This window comes from Lygodium microphyllum, chromosome 4 (assembly GCF_053477565.2).
Source record: "Lygodium microphyllum isolate KBCC chromosome 4, Lygodium_microphyllum_v1.1.10, whole genome shotgun sequence".
NCBI classification, from domain to species: Eukaryota; Viridiplantae; Streptophyta; class Polypodiopsida; order Schizaeales; family Lygodiaceae; genus Lygodium; species Lygodium microphyllum.
The window spans coordinates 92,645,535-92,665,659 of record NC_141138.1 but is presented as its reverse complement, the minus strand read 5'-3'; the positions used below and the strand labels follow the sequence as shown (position 1 = coordinate 92,665,659).

Genomic DNA, 20,125 nt, shown 5'->3' with positions numbered 1-20,125 from the left:
TTCAACATTCATGTCATCTTTCGTATCATTGACATAAAGCAAACAACATTGAACACAATCCTCCTTAATTGCTCTAGAGACTTGCACATTACAATTTGAATCTCCTAATTTCTTGTCATTGTTTGTGAAAAAACATCGTGCATGTTTTCTTTTTAAGAAGCCACATGAAAAATATTCATTTCACAAACCTATTTCACAAATGAAACAAAAGACAAGGCTGAAAAAACGCTCCTTCCTATCGTGATATTGCCCCACCATCGCACCAACTCTCCTCCCCATTCATCCGCCCTGTTCCCCCCTTGTGGCACACTGTCCCCGCCTTGTCCCCCTCCCCCCGCGCGCTGCCCCCACCTTGACCCCCCCCCCCCCCCGGCCGCCAGGCAAGGTCCTGCGCTGTTTTCCCTGCCTTGCTTCCCCACACACTGCCTCCACCTAGCAGCCCCTCCTAGGAGACCCACCACTGAGCCGGCATCTGTGGCATCCAACACCTCCCCCACCATCACAAAACAACATCTCCCCCTCCTCGCCATCACCCCCCCCCCTTTCCAGTTGCTCCCTCTATCTACAACAACATTCATCCCTCCGGTAGCACAGTAGTGTGATTGGTAGGTTCTCAACAAGGACGCGCAATGGAAACCTCTGGTCAGACGCCGGTGCATTTTGCGAGTGCCCCCCAGTCAAACACCTTGCGCATCGTCCTCTCTGAGGAATAGCTCTTAGTCGTCCGTGCCACAAAGCTAGAGCTGAAAGAAACAATGATATTTGGTTAGGTCGTAGGACACTCCCCATCTAGGGCCCAGCTTCGAGATTGGCTTCACTCCATATTGCGCATTGGCACAGCGCAAATCGCGGAGGCAGTTCTCATGGGTCAAGGGATCTCCATGGTTCGACTCACCTCTGCGGACGCAGCTCGTGAGCTAGTGGATAGCTCACCCTATGCCTCCATGAAGGGAGTCATTTACATGGTTCCTTGGTACAGTGGCTTCATTATGGAGACATTCGTGCTCCATAACAAGTTTCTTAGACATTCGGTCACCGTTTTGTTCCCCGGACTGGCAGTAGAGTATGGCCAGTTAGTGGAGGACTTTGGACGACTCTTCGGCACAGTTCTTCCTGCCTCCTTCGCGGATGCAATGACAGCCCGCAGAAGTCCCAAAGGTACGGGTGGCTATGAAAGATACAAAGAACATACCAAAGTTTCTGGAGATTAAGTCAGGCAAACCCTCCTTCAGGCAGCAGATTATTATGACTGGGCAGCCAGGGCAGTGCTTGTTGCGATGCAATGACTTTTAACATCACGTAGCAGATTGCACGCGCTTTGAAACCAAGGCAGCTTCGCCGACAAGCCCGCAGGTGGACGCTGAAGGTTTTACACAAGTCCAAAGATGACAGAGAGGGAGACGGAAGGGGGGGCCTCAATCAGCCCCTCAGACAAAGCCACGACAGCAGAGTGTAGCAGGGCGAGCGACGGACCCCCAACAAAGCACCCCGTAGCCCCCCCTGCTCATACCACTCGGCAGGATCACAGGCCTCCACATACACCACCCATGGAGGCATTAGGCTACCTCACCCGTGATTCCAAAGCCCCCACCACCCACCCGCCCTCCCCATGGATTCCCCCCCGACCCTAGCCCACAGCCCCCCCTTTCCACAACCACCCCTCCCCCCCCCCCCAACACCTGCATCGTCTCTCCGACCACCCCACCATCCCTCAATCTTCCTCCTCCCCACCATCTCCCCCGCCGATCAGTCCCCTTGATCCTCACCCAGTACACGGGACCCCTAGTCTACAGAGTCACGCCTCTCAGCCTGGCTGATAGATGCCTGGTGGTACCACCTAGAGTATCTATCACCCCCACGGTCCGCCCGAGGACCACCATGGGGGAATTGAGTTCACCGTCCATGCATGTGGCAAAGTGTATTCGTATGCCCCATAGCTCTTTTTCTTCAACAGAAGCTTCCACACCGAACAAATGACTATTCGATCAATCACAGGTTTCCCTATGAGTCTACATCTTACATCCTGAAATGTGAATAGCCTCCACTACAGTCGGGCACGTGGTTCCAGGAAATTGATTGTTCGACAAGAGTTGCAGCCTGCCCTTGCTGGACTGATCCACATCTTACTTCTGCAAGAGCACAAGCTCACCCCCATCTAGGCCCATCGGATAGGAAAGGTACTCCCAGGCAGTTCACACTTCTACTGGGACTACACCATCGGTGCCCATGGCCAGAGTGGAGGCGTATGCACCTCTATTGGCCCAAGCCTCACTGCCTGTGTACGTGACCACGGGACGACTGTGGCAAGGAGGGTCCTATGGATCACATTGGATATTGGGGACTCGTGCCTTGGAGTCCTCGATGTTTATGCCCATACTGAGGTCAAGGCACATAACAGGTTCTAGGTGGAGATCGCAGCAAAACTCCCGAAGTTGAACTCTTGGGTTGTTGGAGGAGACTTCAACAACCTAGAGGCCTTAGGGGACCAACAGGGCAAAGGCCGAAATTACCAGGGTATGGCAGGGGAGAAGCAGCAGGCATGGGAGGTCTTCCTTCTCGCAGTAGGAGCACGTGATGCTTCAGTTTTCCACAAGATGGAGAGGTCGCTGGACTTCTCTTGGGGACACAGGCGGTTGGGCGGAGTTTTGCTAGAGCGGCTGGTTAGGTTCTGTGTAGGAGAGTGGGGGTGCTCTCGCAGAGGCCAGGTAGGGCAGTTGGCCGGCACCACTTTGTCTGATCACTTCCCAATTCTCTTGACACTTGATGCTTCAATTTCAGCCCTACACACATGATCCTGTCGGGACTCGATCTACAGGAGGGAGGAGGTGAGGAGCCAAATTGAGCAGCTCTGGACTAAGGAGTGGGACAGGAGAGGGACCGGATCGCAAAGGAGGTTGCGGAGGTCCTAGCCGAGTCGAGCAGGATCTACCATGAGGCAACCCTATAGGCCAGGTAGCAGTAGAACTGGGAGGAGGAGAGAGCACTCCAGTGATACCTAGCACCCACACAGAGACTACTACAAGAGGCATCAGGGGATCCCACTCTCCACGAACAAGAGGTGCATGCACGGGCAGCCCTCGCCGGTCTCAAGGACAAGCACTCGGAGTTTTCCTTCCGTACCTCAACAACCTTTTGCGCACGAAAGGGGGACACAATGTGCAAGGAGTTTTTCCAGGTGCATTAGCCTCGCACCTTAAGAGATCAAATTCGTAACCTCTGGGATCAGTATGGGATTTACTCTAGCCCAAGTGAGGTGATGGAGATTGCCACGGACTACTACAGATACCTTTTCTAGCATGAGGTTGTCTCAGCCAAAGGACAGCGCTGTAGACGACAGGTCTAGGACCACATCCCGTCGCTCATCACAGATGAGATGGGACACTCCCTCCTAGACCCCTTCACAGAGAAGGAATTAGAGGAGACTTTCCATGCACAGGACAGGCAGAAATGCCCGAGAGAGGATGGTCTTTCTAAGGCCTTCACTACCTACTAGGAGGTGGTGAAGGATCTCCTACTACTGGCCTTTCACAAGATTTCCAACTCAAGATGGATGCCAGGGAGTCTATCGGCGGCAGGTCTTATCAATTTCCTCCCCCAAGGGGGAGACCTGTTGGAGCTATCCCACTCGAGACCGATCACCCTGTTGTCAGTGACCTATAAGGCACTAGCCAAGATGATCAGTAGGCGACTCGACCCCATGCTTCCAGACATCATTCATGACACACAAACAGGTTTTGTCCAGGATAGGAGCATCCTAGACAATCTCTTCACCTTCTTTGAGGCGACTGAGTGGGCCCAGCACATTGTTCAAGGATTGGTCGTACTTCTCCTAGACTTCGAGAAAGCCTATGACATGGTTGATTGGGACTTCTTAGAGGGCACCATGGTGAGGTTGCGCTTCCCCTAGGCATGGATCCGCGGGGTCTCTACACTTTACAAATCGGCTACCAGCAGGGTTCTCATAGGTGGCAAGAGGGGAAAGGAGTTTTGCCTAGAGATCGGTCTGGTAGGGCTATCCTCTTGCCCCCATATCTGTCTCTACTCTTTGCAGAAATGATGTCTTAGTTCCTCCGCACACGTGTGAGGGGGATACGTGGCCTTTGAATTCTGACGAAGAAGGAGACAAAGTTATTAGATTCAGAGTATGCAAATAATACCGCGCTTTATATAGAGGATGATGAGCTGATGCTAGAGAGAGTGAGACTAGCTCTGGAGGTGTTTTGCACTGCAACGGGACCAAAAATCAACTCGCGAAAGTTGGTTGGTTTCCTTATGGGCCCAGACTCTAGCACGGAGTGGGGCGTCCACTTGGGATTCAAATGGGTGTGCAGAGGGCAAACCGTCCGATACCTAGGGTTCCAACTAGGACTCAATATCACTCCTACCCAGCAATTTCTTCCAGTTCTCGACTCTATCAGGCAAAAGCTGACCTACTGGAGTACTGCCCGCCTTTCCTTAGCGAACCGAGCCTTGGTGGTCAACCAGGCCCTCCTAGTGACGGCTTGATACATCGCCTCCTATTGGTGCTTTTCCTCGTCCTGTGTAGTTCAACTTCGCCGCCTAGTGCGGAATTTTCTTTGGGCCGGCTAAGACAGTTCCAAGGATTCTCGGGCCAAGGTGGCGTGGATAACCATCATCAAGCATCGGTCGGAAGGAGGGCTTGGAATCATAGACCAAGAGTTCCAGAGCCAGGCCCTTTTGGGCAAGCTAGTAGTCCACGGGCTCACACCAAGAGGGCAGCCCTGGAAGGTCCTGCTGCAGGAGGGCCTCCAGGAGTGCAATTGGTGGTGATTGGAGGCCATCCTTGAGATGGATTTTCGCGACGGCCCAGATCACGCCATCTTGATCCACCTTCCTTAGCAGCCTACTTTGTGTGTGGAAAGGCCTCCATAAGGCCCTAATTCTAAGCCCCTAGGATGCCAGGAGGAGATAGACCGCCAGCCGCTGGTCTAGAACCCCCACGTCAATGACCGGGACGGGATACAAATTGGCGAGCGCCCCCACATCCTGTGGGCTAGTTGGGAGGCTGGCCTTGCTTGTACTATCATGACGTGGCAGGAGGTGTACAGGATGGTGGATCATGAGGTGTTGCAGCACGCATCAGGTTGTCAACAAGGAGCTGAGCTAAGGAGAAGGGAGATTGACACAGCGATACCTCAAGAGTGGCTTGATCCCCTAATCCGAGAGCCGATGGAGTCTGGCGAGGTGTGGGCCGCTAGATTCTCACCGGCAGGTACCCCCCTACAGGTGACAGGTAGAGTGGCCGGCGCCCCTTATGGGATTTTCTTCACCGTGCAGGATGGGGGGCGTTTGGTCCTTGACAAAGGGCAACAAGATGAGGAGATCATTGTCCTTCCTTGGCAGAGGATTCCTGTGGTTGGTCTTCAGGGGAAGACCTGGCATCGAGACCCTTATGTGTTCTGGGAGGAGTTCCGGGAGTGGTGCCTCTGGATATGGGGCACGCCATTTGATGAGCTGGAGTGGGTCCTGGAGAGTGGCTATGGCTGGCCACTGCGGTCGCTAAGAAGCCACTGAGGTTCTTGGGGTACACAGCCAAGATTGGCAGACATATACTGATGCAGGAGAACATGGACTGGGCGCCTTCACGTAGCAGATATTGAGTGGAGCACAGCATCACGGATGCCTTCCATCGGACTTTCTGGCGTTGCCTATGGGACAGCTGGAGGCCGAGGAGGGTATCGAGTTTCCTATGGCTTTTGGCACATGGAGGTCTAGCGGTAGGGAGTTGGCTAGGCCAGATGCAGCAAGATGGAGGGTGTAAATGCTACCCACAACAGCTTTTGAAAACTCCAAAGTACTGCCTTTGGTCTTGCGAGGCGGCACAGCTCATGTGGAGAGGAGCATGCCGCATTCTCCATCATCGGGCACCCAGCGTTAGTTGTATCCCGTGGGGAGCTTTCTGCTGGCAAGCAGTTTGCCAGGGCTGTCACCTTTTGTATGAAGCCGGGATGCAATACACGATTTTCATCATTGAGGCTGGGTCTTGGGCAATGGTCGGCTTAGAGGCTTTACCCAGCCGCCAAGTACTAGAGCCCACAGCAGACCGCTCTGAGGTATGGGAGATCGTAGGGAGTCTTACAGGATGGACATCTGGAAGGCACGCTATTAGAAGGTTTTTGGGAGGGAGTGCCTTTTAGTACATGCCATTTTGGAAAAGCTTTTGACTTCCATCATCCACTCCCTCCAGGGCCAGTGGGACCAGGTGCAGGGCGAGTCTCAAGCTCTTCATGAGCTCCGTTTTCACTTTCTACGCACCTAGGGTGGTGAGGAACTATTCTTCATGATTCAGGCAGGCAGCCCCAGATGGCGATACATCCCCCCCCCAGATCACCTTGAGAGGCTTGTATACATTATGTATTTGTGACTTTGCATCAGCTCCAGCTAGTCTGTTGAGCATGAGCACTCCGTTGTAATCAGCTTTTTGAGTAATATAATTAGCCACACTTTACTTGCGAAAAAAAATGAAACAAAAAACTTCGTGTATTTCAAGGTTTCTCATTTCCTCAAGGCAAAACAGGTATTTGGGGTTACTATGCTTCAAACCCCCTTGTATCCTCTCCCCTTTCCCACAAAGAGTATAGACAAATCTCTATCTAAATCCTAGAGAATCTTTGTAGTGGACATAGCCAATAGATCTAAAACATGGCTACATCTAGTGATCTCTGTATATGAAGCAATAATGTTTACTATGAACCCTCATCAGTGATAATGCCCTCGAGTACACATTGTCTATAAAAATCTAGCATTGTAATCTTGCTCAAAAGCTGCCATGAGACAAGGTAGGCATGACTCCCCTAAACATCCTCATATCCACAAGCTAGGCCTCTATCTGTGACCCACGCAACTGCCCTCTTGTCAAAATCATAGACCAAACCAAGTACCACATGCCAGAATCATGTGCGCTAACCACAGAAAAAGTGAGATCTTTCCAGGTCAAAAGCTGTCCTCGAATCTCCTCCAGTAGTTAGCAAGAGAAGGTGTTGTGATACACTCTGTGCAGTCCAATGCTGAGCCACCATGGGCATCACTCTGATCCTACTCATCTGGCATTCAGATACAGTTTATTCAGGACTCCCTATAGTGATCAAGTTATCTGCAGACAAGTCAATGATAATGCATTTAAACCACTCATAAGACACTAGTACCAAAAGGCAGGTCGTCTTTTAAACCCTTTCATAACCTACATACCTTAGGGAAGGACATCAAAGGTTTCCAAAAAGCCTTAAGACTTATGAGGCTGTTGCTGAGTTATCAAGGCACAAAAAATAATGTACTCCAGATATTTTAAGTTGACATGGGCATTGAATCTAATACAAAGCTAGCAGACTGAACAGGTTAACTGGAGATGCTCCAGCTTGTATATACCCTTTGAACAATTCCTCAATACTTCCATATTTTCCCTTATGGAGAGAATTTGTAATGAGGAGCTTAACATTAAGACATAATTTATACATTGGAAGAGCAAGCCAAGAGACTCGGGCACCTTTTTCCACACTGCCCCTCAGATGGTCTGGCATGATATCCCACCAGATTAGTTGTTCACACAACCAATGTATATGTGATGTACTTAGCACCTTTTGTTGGAGTTCCTTCAAGGGGATTATGTACCCTTTGAATAATTCCTCAATCACATTTCCACATTTCCCCCTAATGGAGAGAACATGATAAGGAGCTTAACATTGAGACACAATTTAGACATTAGGAGAAAGAGCTAAGCATGGAGCCAGGCACCTTTTCCATACTGCCCTCAAATGGTCTAGTATTATAGCCCACCAAATCAGTTGTTGACACAGTCATTTTGTTATTAATAGAATTTTCTTTTCTCACAGAAAAAAGAAAGAGCTAACCAGCCAGAGGGCTAGGTGAGCCTATCACATAAGGCTGCAAAAAGGTTCAATAATGTAGGCCATGCACACTCAGTCTGATCATACCTCAGTTCTTGCCAATCACACAACAGGTCAAGGCTACAAAGCATGTTTGGGTGTCCGTCGAAGGTACCAATAAGTCTGAAGGACTTTCTGTAAGTTTATCACATGACAACTATGTGCCATGGTCAGTCATTTGGACCAATGATTCTGCCACCAGCAAAAATATGGATTGGTCTGTTTTAAGAGAAAGTAAACCATGTCCACATATATTTCACTAATCATCAACCTAGAATAGCCCTGCAAGCTTGCTAGAATTGCCAAATCTGGAGAATCCACTACCATGGAATGCACAAGTACAAAATCCAGCCATGATGGCATTGTCTTGTGCTTCAGCTGTTTCCACAAATCGTGTGTTTTCCATGAGTGTTCTGGAATTAAGCCATCATCACCTTGCCTTGTGTTCCACAAAGCCATGCATTTTCAGTGAGTACTTTGAAATTCTGTAGTATTCAAGGGAGTGTGAGGATTACACAGGGATACAAAATGTACCTTACAAGAAGGCAACATTACACAAAGGTCTTCTATGAGAAAAGTGGAACTTTATAGGCTACTAACCCTAGAAGTGGGTGTCCTCAAACCGTAGGGCACCTGAATATGCAGTGGTTATAACAGCTCAGATGTACTCTCATACCACTATTCTTCCCTTAATTTATCCCTCTCAGCTGTAAGAACTGGATTTCATACCTAGAAGATGTCACAATACCAATGGTTTCTGTAGATATTCAATTAGCTCTCTGTTCTTCCAGGCATCATGAATGCACTCATATCCAAGCACTTAAACGTGCAAATAATTAAGGAAGATAGCAACTGAAAGCTTGCAAAACTTATTATAACTAGCATGAGTGGACAGAGTTTTACAAATAGGAACTATTCCTAATTAAAGTTAGAGATAAGTATGTGCATTTTGAATCAGATTTCTTTGCCAAACAATTAGACAAAAGTTTGTGATCAAACTATTAATATAACAAAACCTCAAGTTTTTCCAATTTGAGAAAAGCTTGTAATAACGAAACTACTTAAACAACAAAACCTCAAGTTTCTAATCAGAATTAAGACATTTAAACTCATCCTATCATACCGCATTTTCTTGCAGGACACAAGATGGATCCTCTAAAGTACCAATGCACACGGCAGAAACATGTGTCTCCTTTCCAGAGTGGGTATCATTGAACCGAATAAAAATAAATGGCAAACAGTCTTTCAACATCTCTGCCAAAATCGGTTGCACCACCTCCATCCTTCTCTCCTGTGCCTTGGTTCTCAAAATCTTCAACATTTTTTTTTCATCCTAGCATGAGTACAAGCTCCTAGTTAATTTCTTCAGATCATCACAAGAACAACAAATCCCACTTTTCCTCACATGTCAGAGAAGAAGATTGGTCATCTTATTAACAATTAAATAGGACAGGCATATGTACAAGTATGCATGTGGGCACACAGGCACACACAAAAAAGGAGGGATCTCGAGTTGCAGAGTACAGTCCAAACTTAAGAGATGTGTGTGTGTGTGTGTGTGTGTGTGTGTGTGTGTGTGTGTGACACAGAGAGAGAGAGAGAGAAGGAACAAGTATACTTATTAATAATGTGACACAGACAAATAGAGAGAAGAAGTAAACTAACATGACAGGTCTTCAAAGGCCATGATGACCTATGAGACAAAAAACATTCATACATGTGAGTGAATGATACATAATGGAAATGAAAATGTGTATCATGTGTGTGAGACAGAGAAAGAGAGAACCCTACCTTCAAACGCTCCTTCAGCTTCATATATTCATCAATTTGTTCTGTTGTCAATTTGTTCCTGACATCAAGAATATCTTCTTGCTGCAGTTTATTGATCTTTTCTTCAAGCTTGGATACTTGCTGCATGGCTTCCACCTTAACATCATTGCCAACATAGTTACCAAAACTTTGTTCAATAAGAGCCCGTGCTTCTTCCAGTGTTTTGCCTCGTCTCAATATTTTCCCTTCAGGTGATTTCACACTCTGCCAGCAATATTAATTACAAAAGCCAGAAAGCCATCATTAGAAAAGGGAGTCCTCTATAAAGCTCATTACAAAGTTCCGTAACTTCAGCTGAAACATGTTCAAAAGCCTACTGCAACCAACAAATGTATTGCAATACAACTAAAATCACATGTACAGAAACTCATCTGTACTTGCAACAACAACATTTACATTGGACGTGATAAACCCCAATTGATAGTCCCACTATATATGAAACGTGGCTTAACTATATTAGTTTTGAGGGGGGGGGGGGGGGGAAAAAGGACAGCTGGAGCATCAAGTGGAAAGGCCCACATCCCATAGATGGTAGATACAAGCCTCTCAGCCAACCATGGTGGGATAAGACAAAGAAGACAGGGCAAGGGATTATAGCTCTAGCAGGGGGCAGCATTCCCTAGCACGAAGAACATGCTATGATATCCCAAAGAGAAGGAACACATGTATGAGCTCTTGCCAAAGCTACAAGTCTCCTTGCAACTGCTCGCAGCATACTCAGGTGAGTGGATCATCAAAGAGCAAAGCTTGGTGAGGGTGTCATAATCATCCATCAAGATGCCTTCCTGATATCCATCACACACCTGTACTCTGTATCCACAAAGCACGTCTCTGCCCGATCCAGGAAAATCACAATCAAACTTCACCCAGTCTCGTGTAGCCAAGAACACTCCATTCTGTGCTCCTCGAATTCCTCGCTCACACTCCATAATGAGTAGCTAGAAGAAGACCTTGATCACAATTCACTCCAAATGACTTCTTGCTCATGATGATATGCTGACCCTTGCAACGATGATCACTATCAAGAGATCCAGGATCCTTGATGTTCCAAATCTCCGTGCCCCTTCCGTAGCTGCTGGAAACTGGTCATAAATAGATGTCACCATTTTATTGCCAGACCACTTCAAAATCCACATCATAAATGACAGCCAACCAAACATTTAATAAGGTTTTCCCCTTTAGTGAAAATGATGCGCTACCAGAGCACACACATGACCTGTTCAAACATGATGATTTGCTATGTGAACATCCTTCCTGTGATCACTCCGATTGTTGTGCTGCCATCCTTCCAGCAATCCACATCACCAGATGCACTACATTCTCCCCCACTAGAACTGCAAACATCTTCACCTGTGCTGCACTGTCAAAATCCACAAACATGCAACCAATGTCTTGAAGAGTGTCACCAGTCTTCTAGTCTAATGTCTAAACTTTTGCAGTGTTTCCTCTCAAGTGCCTGTCAATACCACAAGTAAAAACCATGACTAGATTATTAGCTGGTTATGTCAAGTAGCTTTTGTGCTTTCACTCCTCCCAAGTAACTGTAAAACCTAAAAACTCCATCTATGTCATATCAGCATCCACGTGTCACAAAGAGTCCTCTACACCACCAACTCAAAACCACCCAATTGGCAAACTAACTTGCTGGCACTCCTCCATGGCTCACACAACCAAATCCTGATTGTCTCCCCCACTAGGATTAAACAGACCCTTTGAAGAGCACTCATTAGCCTTTATCCCTCCAAGAGATGCAAATTCCGCACCTATGTCCTAGCAAACATCATACTCCCTATGAAGCAAACTGATTACTACATAAGAAATCCATCTTAAGTGCAATCTCATTGGAACAAGAGCCATGCTGCAACACCTCCAATCCCATGTCATCAACATGTCACTATTCTTCTACCTCCTCTGCCATTCTCTATGAAAACATATCCTACACTGAAACTCCAGGTTACTACTCTCGAGCAGTGACAACTTGGGTTCGAACAAAAACCATAACCACGCCACAATAGCGAATCTTGAACCTAGGATTTAAAACCGGTGTTGCACTGTCTCGGCCACTACCTGAACCTAATCCCAAATCACTGGCACTACCATGAAGAACTAACTCGTCTATTGAACTCTGTCCAATCACATCCATTAAGGACAATCTTGACATCTATGACCCTTTCCTTACAAACAAAACACTACCTCTCCTCTTGCAACTGGTGATGGCTGCAAGGGTATTGCAGGCAAAGGTTGTGAGATCGAAGGATCGAGGTGCAGCTCAGAGTTCAGTAGACAGTGTGAGAGTAAGAGAGACAGAGTGAAGCACAACACCCAAGAGAATAGACTGAAAGACTGTAACCAGAAAGTACAAAGTACAACCCTTAAACTTAGGGTTGTAGGGGGTGTTCACACCCGACACACACTAAGTGCCCATAAGTGTGTAGCATAAGCACATAAGCACATACGACAATAAGACTATAAGTCTAGGGGAAAAAACTTCTCCTACCAAGAGTAAAAAGTGCCCCAGTGTCCTACTGATCACCGACACTCCCATATGAGCGTAGACGTAAGTGAGGCGTGAGTCAAATACCCAACAAACCCCCCTGGAGTGAAGAGTGATCAAGAGTACAAGGATCATCCGCTACCAAAGGATATCAAATTTAAAGCATCGCGAAATGCTTCAAATTTGTCACGAGGAAGAGCTTTGGTGAAGATGTCTGCCACATTACTGGTGGTAGGACAATAGGCAAGGCTGATATCACCTGCATGTAGCCTCTCTCTAAAAAGTGATAATGGATCTCAATGTGTTTGGTGCGGGCATGAAACACTAGGTTTCGTGCCACTGTAATGGCACTCTAATTGTCAGTGAACAAGGGAGTAGGCTCCGTAACAGATACATCCAAATCAGCTAGCAAGCGTCTAAGCCATACGCATTCAACTGTGGTAGTAAAAGCTGCCTTGTATTCAGCTTCACATGACGATGTGGCAACAGTGGATTGTTTCTTGCTAAGCCAAGAAATGCAAGAAGAGCCAAGAAAGAAACAATTGCCACTAGTGGAGTGACGTGTATCATAATCACCAGCCCAATCAGAACCACTGTAAGCATGTAACTACAGTGGTCCCCCCTTGGCATAAAGCAACCCAAGAGATCGAGTACCCTGCAAGTAACGAAAAACACGCTTGACAGCTTGCCAATGTGACATACGTGGCTGATACATATACCTGCTCAAAGCTGAAACTGCAAACTGTATGTCTGGCCTAGTGTTGCATAGATAGATAAGACATCCAACTGCAAGAGCATATGTATGTATATCAAACAAATCACTCTCATCATGTAATGACAGTTTCAGTCCAGGTTCCATGGGAGTACAAACTGGCTTGCAATCCTGTAAGCCAAACTTCTCAAGAAGCTGCCCAATATACCTTGACTGTGATAGCCCAATACCTCGAGCATCATGTATGAATCTGGATGCCCAAGTAGTAATGCAAAACTCCCAAGTCAGACATGTCAAAATTTTGCTGCAAATATTGTTTGAATGCTGAAATCTGATCAACATGTGTTCCAGTGAGCAAAGGGTCATCAACATAAAGACATATAATCAGCATAGATCCCCCTTCTTTACATACGTAAAGGGTAGACTCAGATGAGTTGTTTAGAAACCCCTGACCAAGCAAGAAAGCATCTATTTTTGCATACCAAGCTCTAGGAGCTTGTTTCAAACCATATAGTGCCTTTTTGAGCTTGCACACCAAATGTTCTGAGCCTTCAACTACAAAACCAATGGGTTGCTATACATAGACTTCCTCCTGAAGTTCTCCATGTAAGAATGCAGTCTTGATATCTAGCTGATGCACTGTCCAACCATAATGTGCAGCCAAAGCAATCATAGACCTGATGGTCGTCATACGGGAAGTAGGAGCAAATGTCTCCTCATAATCAATGCCCTTTTTCTGTGCGTAGCCTTTAGCTACAAGCCGTGCCTTGTATTTATCAATGGATCCATCTGCTTTCCTTTTCAGTTTATAGACCCATTTCGTTCCAATGGCTTTCTTCCCAAATGGCAAGGACACCAAATCCAAAGTTTGATTCTTAGTAATAGAATCTAATTCAGCTTGCATTGCTGCCATCCAATGCACACTGTGTTGTGCATCCTCATAACATTCAGGCTCTTCATTATCAAAAGTACTTGTTGCCATAACAAACTCCATGGTATGTGCTGAATCATGCAAACGAGTTTGCCTTCTAGTACGAGCAGCCATGGGTGCATCCAAAGGACAATCTTGCATAGTCTGCAAATACCATCTAGGTAACTGTCTAGCTTCCTGACTGTGTGCAAGCTCTTGCTGAATTTCAGTTTCAGCATTATGCTGAATATTCCGATCAGCCAATGGCTGAATTTCTGCACTTTCCATAGGAGCAGCTGGCTGAACATTAGGTTCATTTTCTGAAGCTCCAGCTGAATCACCAAAAGTAATGGGCAGCAACCCTTCAAAAACATCACGGGCAGCCTGATATGTGTCCAAACCAGCCAAGGATAATTCTGATTTTTCATCAAAAACAACATCCCTGCTGACAAAAACCTTCTTTGTAACGGGATCATAGAGTCTGTAGCCTTTGCTCTCATTGCTATATCCCATAAAAATGCACTTAACAGCCTTGTTGTCCAACTTTTTTCTAAGTACCTGTGGAATATGGGCATAGGCAAGACACCCAAAGGTACGAAAGTGGCCAACAGAAGGTTTACGGCTGTTCCAAGCCTCAAAAGGTGTGATGGTCTTCAAGGCTTTGGTAGGGCATCTGTTCAAAATATGGCAAGCACACATGACTGCTTCCATCCAAAAACTATAAGGCAAGCTCTTTGCCTTCAGCATACATCTGGCCATCTCCATGAGTGACCGATTCTTCCTCTCTGCTACCCCATTCTGCTATGGAGTATAGGCAGTAGTATACTGATGGACTATGCCTTTCTGCTGCAAAAAGGAATTCAGCATAGAGGACATGTATTTACATCTCGTGAAGAAGATGCTGAACGAATGTGAGGGATGATGGACCGCTGAACTGCCAGAGCAATCAGCGACAAGGCCTGTGCATCACGTGTATCCCAAGCTTTTTGAGCTGCAGTTCTTGGAGAAAGTGGCTGAGGTGGAGCGGGTTGAGGTCCCCGTTGTCCACGCGCGCCATGGGGAGGAGGAGTAACGGGAGCTACAACTCCCGGTCGAGTTTCCTCTCCACTGACATAATCCCATAAATTCTTGGCCACTAATACATTCTTCATCATAAATGACCATAGCGAGTAATTGTTTCCATCCAATCTGTCTTCCTTGGATACATACGTAAAGACATCACCTCCCTGATTTGCCATGATGACAAATTTCCAAAGACAAATGAGCAATGTCAAAGCAGTAAGGACTGGAAATCTGCAAATTTCCAGAAATTGCAGCAAACACACTTCTGCAATTGATGTGCAAGGGCGTACTCTGTCAAAAACTGTCTTTTAATGCATGCTTCCCAAGGTGCAAACACTGCTCAGCAACACTGTTATATCAAAATCCCCAAAATTTTTTCCAAAATTTCTGTCAAAACAGTCTTTCTGTGACTGTAACAGCAGTTTATATGCAACTGTCCTCAAAATACACAAAAGCCCCAAAATTTCTGATGAACCAGTCCAAAAATTTGCATCAAATTTATTGCACACCTGTATCCTGTATGTTGCGCCTGCTGCGCATGAACCTCCTCTTCCAGAACTTTGTTCTGGACTAAAAATTTAAAAAAAATTTAAAAAATACCTGACGTGGACTGCAGGCTGACGTGCTGGTCAGACGGTGTCGGGCGGACTGCTGGTCACTGGTCACATGGTGTCGGGCGGACTGCTGACGGTGGCGTTGGCGTCGCTTCAGACAGACGAATGGGCTTCAGGCAGGCGACGCAGGAAACGGGTGGCCCAGGCGCTGGCGTTTGACGACGTGGAGCTGTGCAGGCGGCGCTTGAGCTGGCGTCACACCTCAGTCAGGCGGAGCTGGCGCTGGAGGCAAACGACGAGCTGGAGGCTGACGATGAGCAAGAGGCTGACGACGAGCAGGAGGCTGATGACGAGCAGGAGGCTGGCGACTGACGAGTGCCCTGTGCATGCTGAGCAGACGCAGGGCTGAGAACACGCTTCGCTGGATGGCGGCTCCTACAGGTGCAATGGAAGCACGCAGGTACAGGGCGAAACTGACGAGGGCTGCAGATAGTGGGAGCTTCAGTCTGCAGACTGCAGACTGTTCTGATACCAAATGTGAGATCGAAGGATCGAGGTGCAGCTCAGAGTTCAGTAGACAGTGTGAGAGTAAGAGAGACAGAGTGAAGCACAACACCCAAGAGAATAGACTGAAAGAGTGTAACCAGAAAGTACAAAGTACAACCCTTAAACTTAGGGTTGTAGGGGGTGTTCACACCCGACACACACTAAGTGCCCATAAGTGTGTAACATAAGCACATACGACAATAAGACTATAAGTCTGGGGGAAAAAACCTCTCCTACCGAGAGTAAAAAGTGCCCCAATGTCCTACTGATCACCGACACTCCCATATGAGCGTAGGCATAAGTGAGGCGTGAGTCAAATACCCAACAAAGGTTGCGATGATTGATATCAAGAAAATATGTACAAAGATGGAGTCTATGGCTATCCATTTCTAACAAGTGCATTCGGTGCCAAAAGTTTGGACATCAAACACCAAAGTGCACATAAACTCGCCCAACAAGAGACTACTTGTCACACGTTGCAAGGTGTTCCACCAAACCTCAACTACCTAGTGTCCACACACATGGCACCTAAGACTTGGCATGCTTGCAGCTTGCCAAGGGACGATGATTGATCATGGAAATGGTGTCACAATTGATCTCTATGGCAATAGGGATCCTCCTGAGGTTTTAAAAACTTAGCCAAACCCTCAATACACCTTCCCTAGACATGACATCAATAAAGGATGCTCAAATATTGTATTAAAGATGCATCTAAAGTCATCCACCACAATAGACAAACTCCTTCACCGCCACACTAGGGAGAAGGTGACTGATGGTGACATTCATGATGATGCAAGTCAAACTTTATGACACTAAAACCATTGTAATATGTACAAAGGAACCATATAAATAACTACATTCCCAATGCACTCAAGGATTAATTAACCAACTCATGTCTAAGAAGCAAAGATCCCTCTTCCTAGAGTGTAGTCTTGCCAATGTGCAAGGAGCCAAAGGAGAGTGGATTCTAGCCAATCTCGAAGCTAGGTGGTATTAAGCTAAAAACGGTGTATTACACATTAAACCTTAATTAGCTCATTAAAGCAACCCAATGTGCAAGGAGCCAATAAGGAGAGTGGATTCTAGCCAATCTCAAAGCTAGGTGGTATTAAGCTAAAAAGGGTGTATTACACATTAAACCTTAATTATCTCAAGAATTAAGAAAGTATCTCTATCCCATGAGCAAAAACCCAAACTTTGGGGGGATTACACATCTATAGATAGGAGGCTGCCCAACCACTTGCTCTGTCCCCTTTTTTGCAATATGCATGTCCACAAGAAGTGCTCTAGCTGCTGTGTTTGTCGATTTGCCACCTTGTGACTGCATCCAGCCCACCTCCAGCATGTCGTGACTACTCCAACTCAGCAGGCGATCAGTTTAGCCCTGCATCCTATAGATAGGATGCTGCCCAACCACTTGCTCTGTCCCCTGTTTTGCAATATGCATGTCCACTAGAGGTGCTCCAGCTGCTGTGTTTGCCGATTTTCCGCCTTGTGACAACCTCCAGCGTGTCATGACTGCTCCAACTCAGCAGGCGATCAGTTTAGCCCTGCATTCTGTATTTCTACGGGCTGCCAGACATCAGACATTAATCTTCTAGCTCTAGTGTTGCGAGTGACCAGCTGCACTCTTCTTCAAGTGGTACACTGCTGCATTTACCAATTCCAGGCCTCCAAACAGCTACGTTTTTATTTCCAGCCTGCTGTCCTTCCATTTTCAGTATCATTTCAGCTCCGATTAGAGGTTACCGCACCCAAGATCTATCTCCCATGAATGACACACATCAATGTCTCCTTCAAAGTTCAGCCCGCTCCTATGAGATCCACCAACTATTGGAAAGCTCTCCCTTTGAGTCTTCTATACATATTTATTCATTATTCATTCATTATTTAGTTATACTCATTATTGCATTTTTCAGTTTCTGCATTTGAGTCCATTGTGTGTTAGTCATGGACAGTGGTTGCACACCATATTTTCTTTTGCAAACCTTAGCATATCTCTACAAGGGGGAGTGATCCACAATCCTACGAAAGACTTGTTGAGCTAAGAAATGTCATTAGCCACTTAAACAGCCCCAAAAAACTTATTTTATGCCTATTTTAGGCTTATTTCACTTGAAACCCTAAACTGGGGCATGGTTCGAGAGAGTTAGGCGGGGGCTCCAAAACTTCCTAAAAATAGGCAATCTGCCCTCCACTCTTCCCAATCTCCTTTTTGCAGATTTCAGGTCTTTCAGCTTGCTACCCACACCCCAGATGTGGAGGACATCGCGATCCAAGCTGGCCATTGCTGTCTACAATAGTCTGGAGCCTATTTCCAGCCTTCCACCCACTGTTCGGAGCTAATCTCAGCCACGTGACTGCTGCTGCTGTTTTTTCCTGCTGTCGCAGCTTGCCTTGTCATCAACCAGCCTGTGTTTTGCTGTTGGAGCTCTCACCTAATGATTTTTCTCTCTCCTCAGCCATCGTCACACTGTGCAGGCTGTTGCCCAGCCTCTACTGACTGTGTTCACCAGCTTTTCTCTCTCCTGCAGCTGTCACCCAACCTATATAGGCTATGTTTTGTTGTTTTCTTCACTCTGCATTTACTACATATTCTCTCTCCTCTTCCATCTGGATCGGATCAAACACTCACATTGCTGCGTTTGCTAGTGTTCGACATCCAAAGGCTGCCTTGCTGCATTTCGAGATCCGTTCAGAGTACGAGAGGGGCAGCATGAGGAAGAAGCATTGGGAGGACATGGCCACACAATGTTGTTCAAGGAAAAACAACAAAATGACCGACAAGGAAAGAAGAGAGGGCAAGGAGGATGACAGCAAGGCACCTATTTCTATGTTTGGTGGTGCTGCTTTCAACAATTGCAGCCTCAGAAGGAGCTAGCAACTGTTGTGTTTCAGTGGACAGCCACCTAGAGCAGCTAAAGATTTTACACTCGTTATGGACAAACACCTACATTAGCCAACCACATATGCATCTTAGTGGACACCACAATCGCCACCTAGAATCTCTGCATTTGCAACATTCAAGAAGGTGTTTTCTGAATTTACAGCAATTGCTTCTCTACCTCATCTTCTTGGCCACCTACAATGGTTGCTAATAATGTACACTATACCCCTTTCCTTTCATCAGCATTGTATATCTTTATTCTCCCCAACCTACAAAAAGATCAAGAAGTTGGATGCCACTGACTATTTCCTTTGGAAGATGAATACCAAGCCATCCTTAACACCTAGGGACATTTTAGGTTTCAATGCCAGGCCTATTCCCCACCCTGCACCTACCCTTGATGGTGGTGGTTCGATGGAGAGGGGTGTAGGATTGGATCAACGCTTGAGCAATCACATTCTTTTCTTGATTGTAGCGATGCTAATATGGTTAATTGATGCAGCTCATTCTCCCTCACCAGACATGGACCAAGTATGACAGACTCACTTTAAAGACGCAGTTGCAACTTGTAGCAATCGTCCCGTTTAGAGTCTCCCACTATGAGGGAGACTACCAACAAGATTGAGCAACTATCAAGTGAATTGGCATCCTGCTGGAAGAAGACTACTTCAAAGAATATGACTAGTGTTGGCAGAGGTACCTCCACCTTTGTCTAGCAAATACCACAGCAAAGGAACCCCCTTCAGAGGCATTCATAGCCATAGAGACCACTTTTTTCACCTATAATATGCAAAGGAGATTGCTTTGGCTACTTCAGAGCCAAAGCCCTCGTTGGTGAATAATGCAGCCACTACCCATATGACCTTTCACAAGAATTGATTGCAGGACCTACAAGACAAAGCAGGATTGGTCACCATAGGTGACAACTCTATCATGCCAACTCATTGTGTCACCATATCTCTATTTCTCAACCAACATTGCACAACAAGGCAAAAGGATATCTTTGTCAGCCAAGATGTTCGGGATGTACACAAGCCTCTCTATAGCAGTACATTTGTCAAGAGAACATAGATACATACAGAAAATCCACATCCTAAAAAGCATAGCAGCCATCCTAAAAAGCATAGCAGCACATATGTCCCAAGCCTCCTTTTGAACAGTCACATATTAGGGAAGCTTTTTATAGATGTTTCCCGTGTTCATAAAAGCAGAGACTATTAAAACAC

General features: G+C 46.4%; 1 protein-coding gene across 2 annotated transcripts in view; it reads right to left on the bottom strand.

Moving 5' to 3' along the window:
* The window catches only part of EMB25 (DEAD/DEAH box helicase), a 213,783-nt gene that overhangs the window by 73,143 nt on the left and 120,515 nt on the right, over positions 1-20,125 (bottom strand). For both annotated transcript variants that reach the window (XM_087676228.1, XM_087676227.1), the window contains exons 9-10: positions 9,696-9,938; positions 9,028-9,237 (exon numbers count right to left, since the gene is read on the bottom strand). In XM_087676228.1, coding sequence (XP_087532354.1) covers positions 9,028-9,237; positions 9,696-9,938 — 453 coding nt within the window. The remainder of the gene's footprint in view (positions 1-9,027; positions 9,238-9,695; positions 9,939-20,125) is intronic.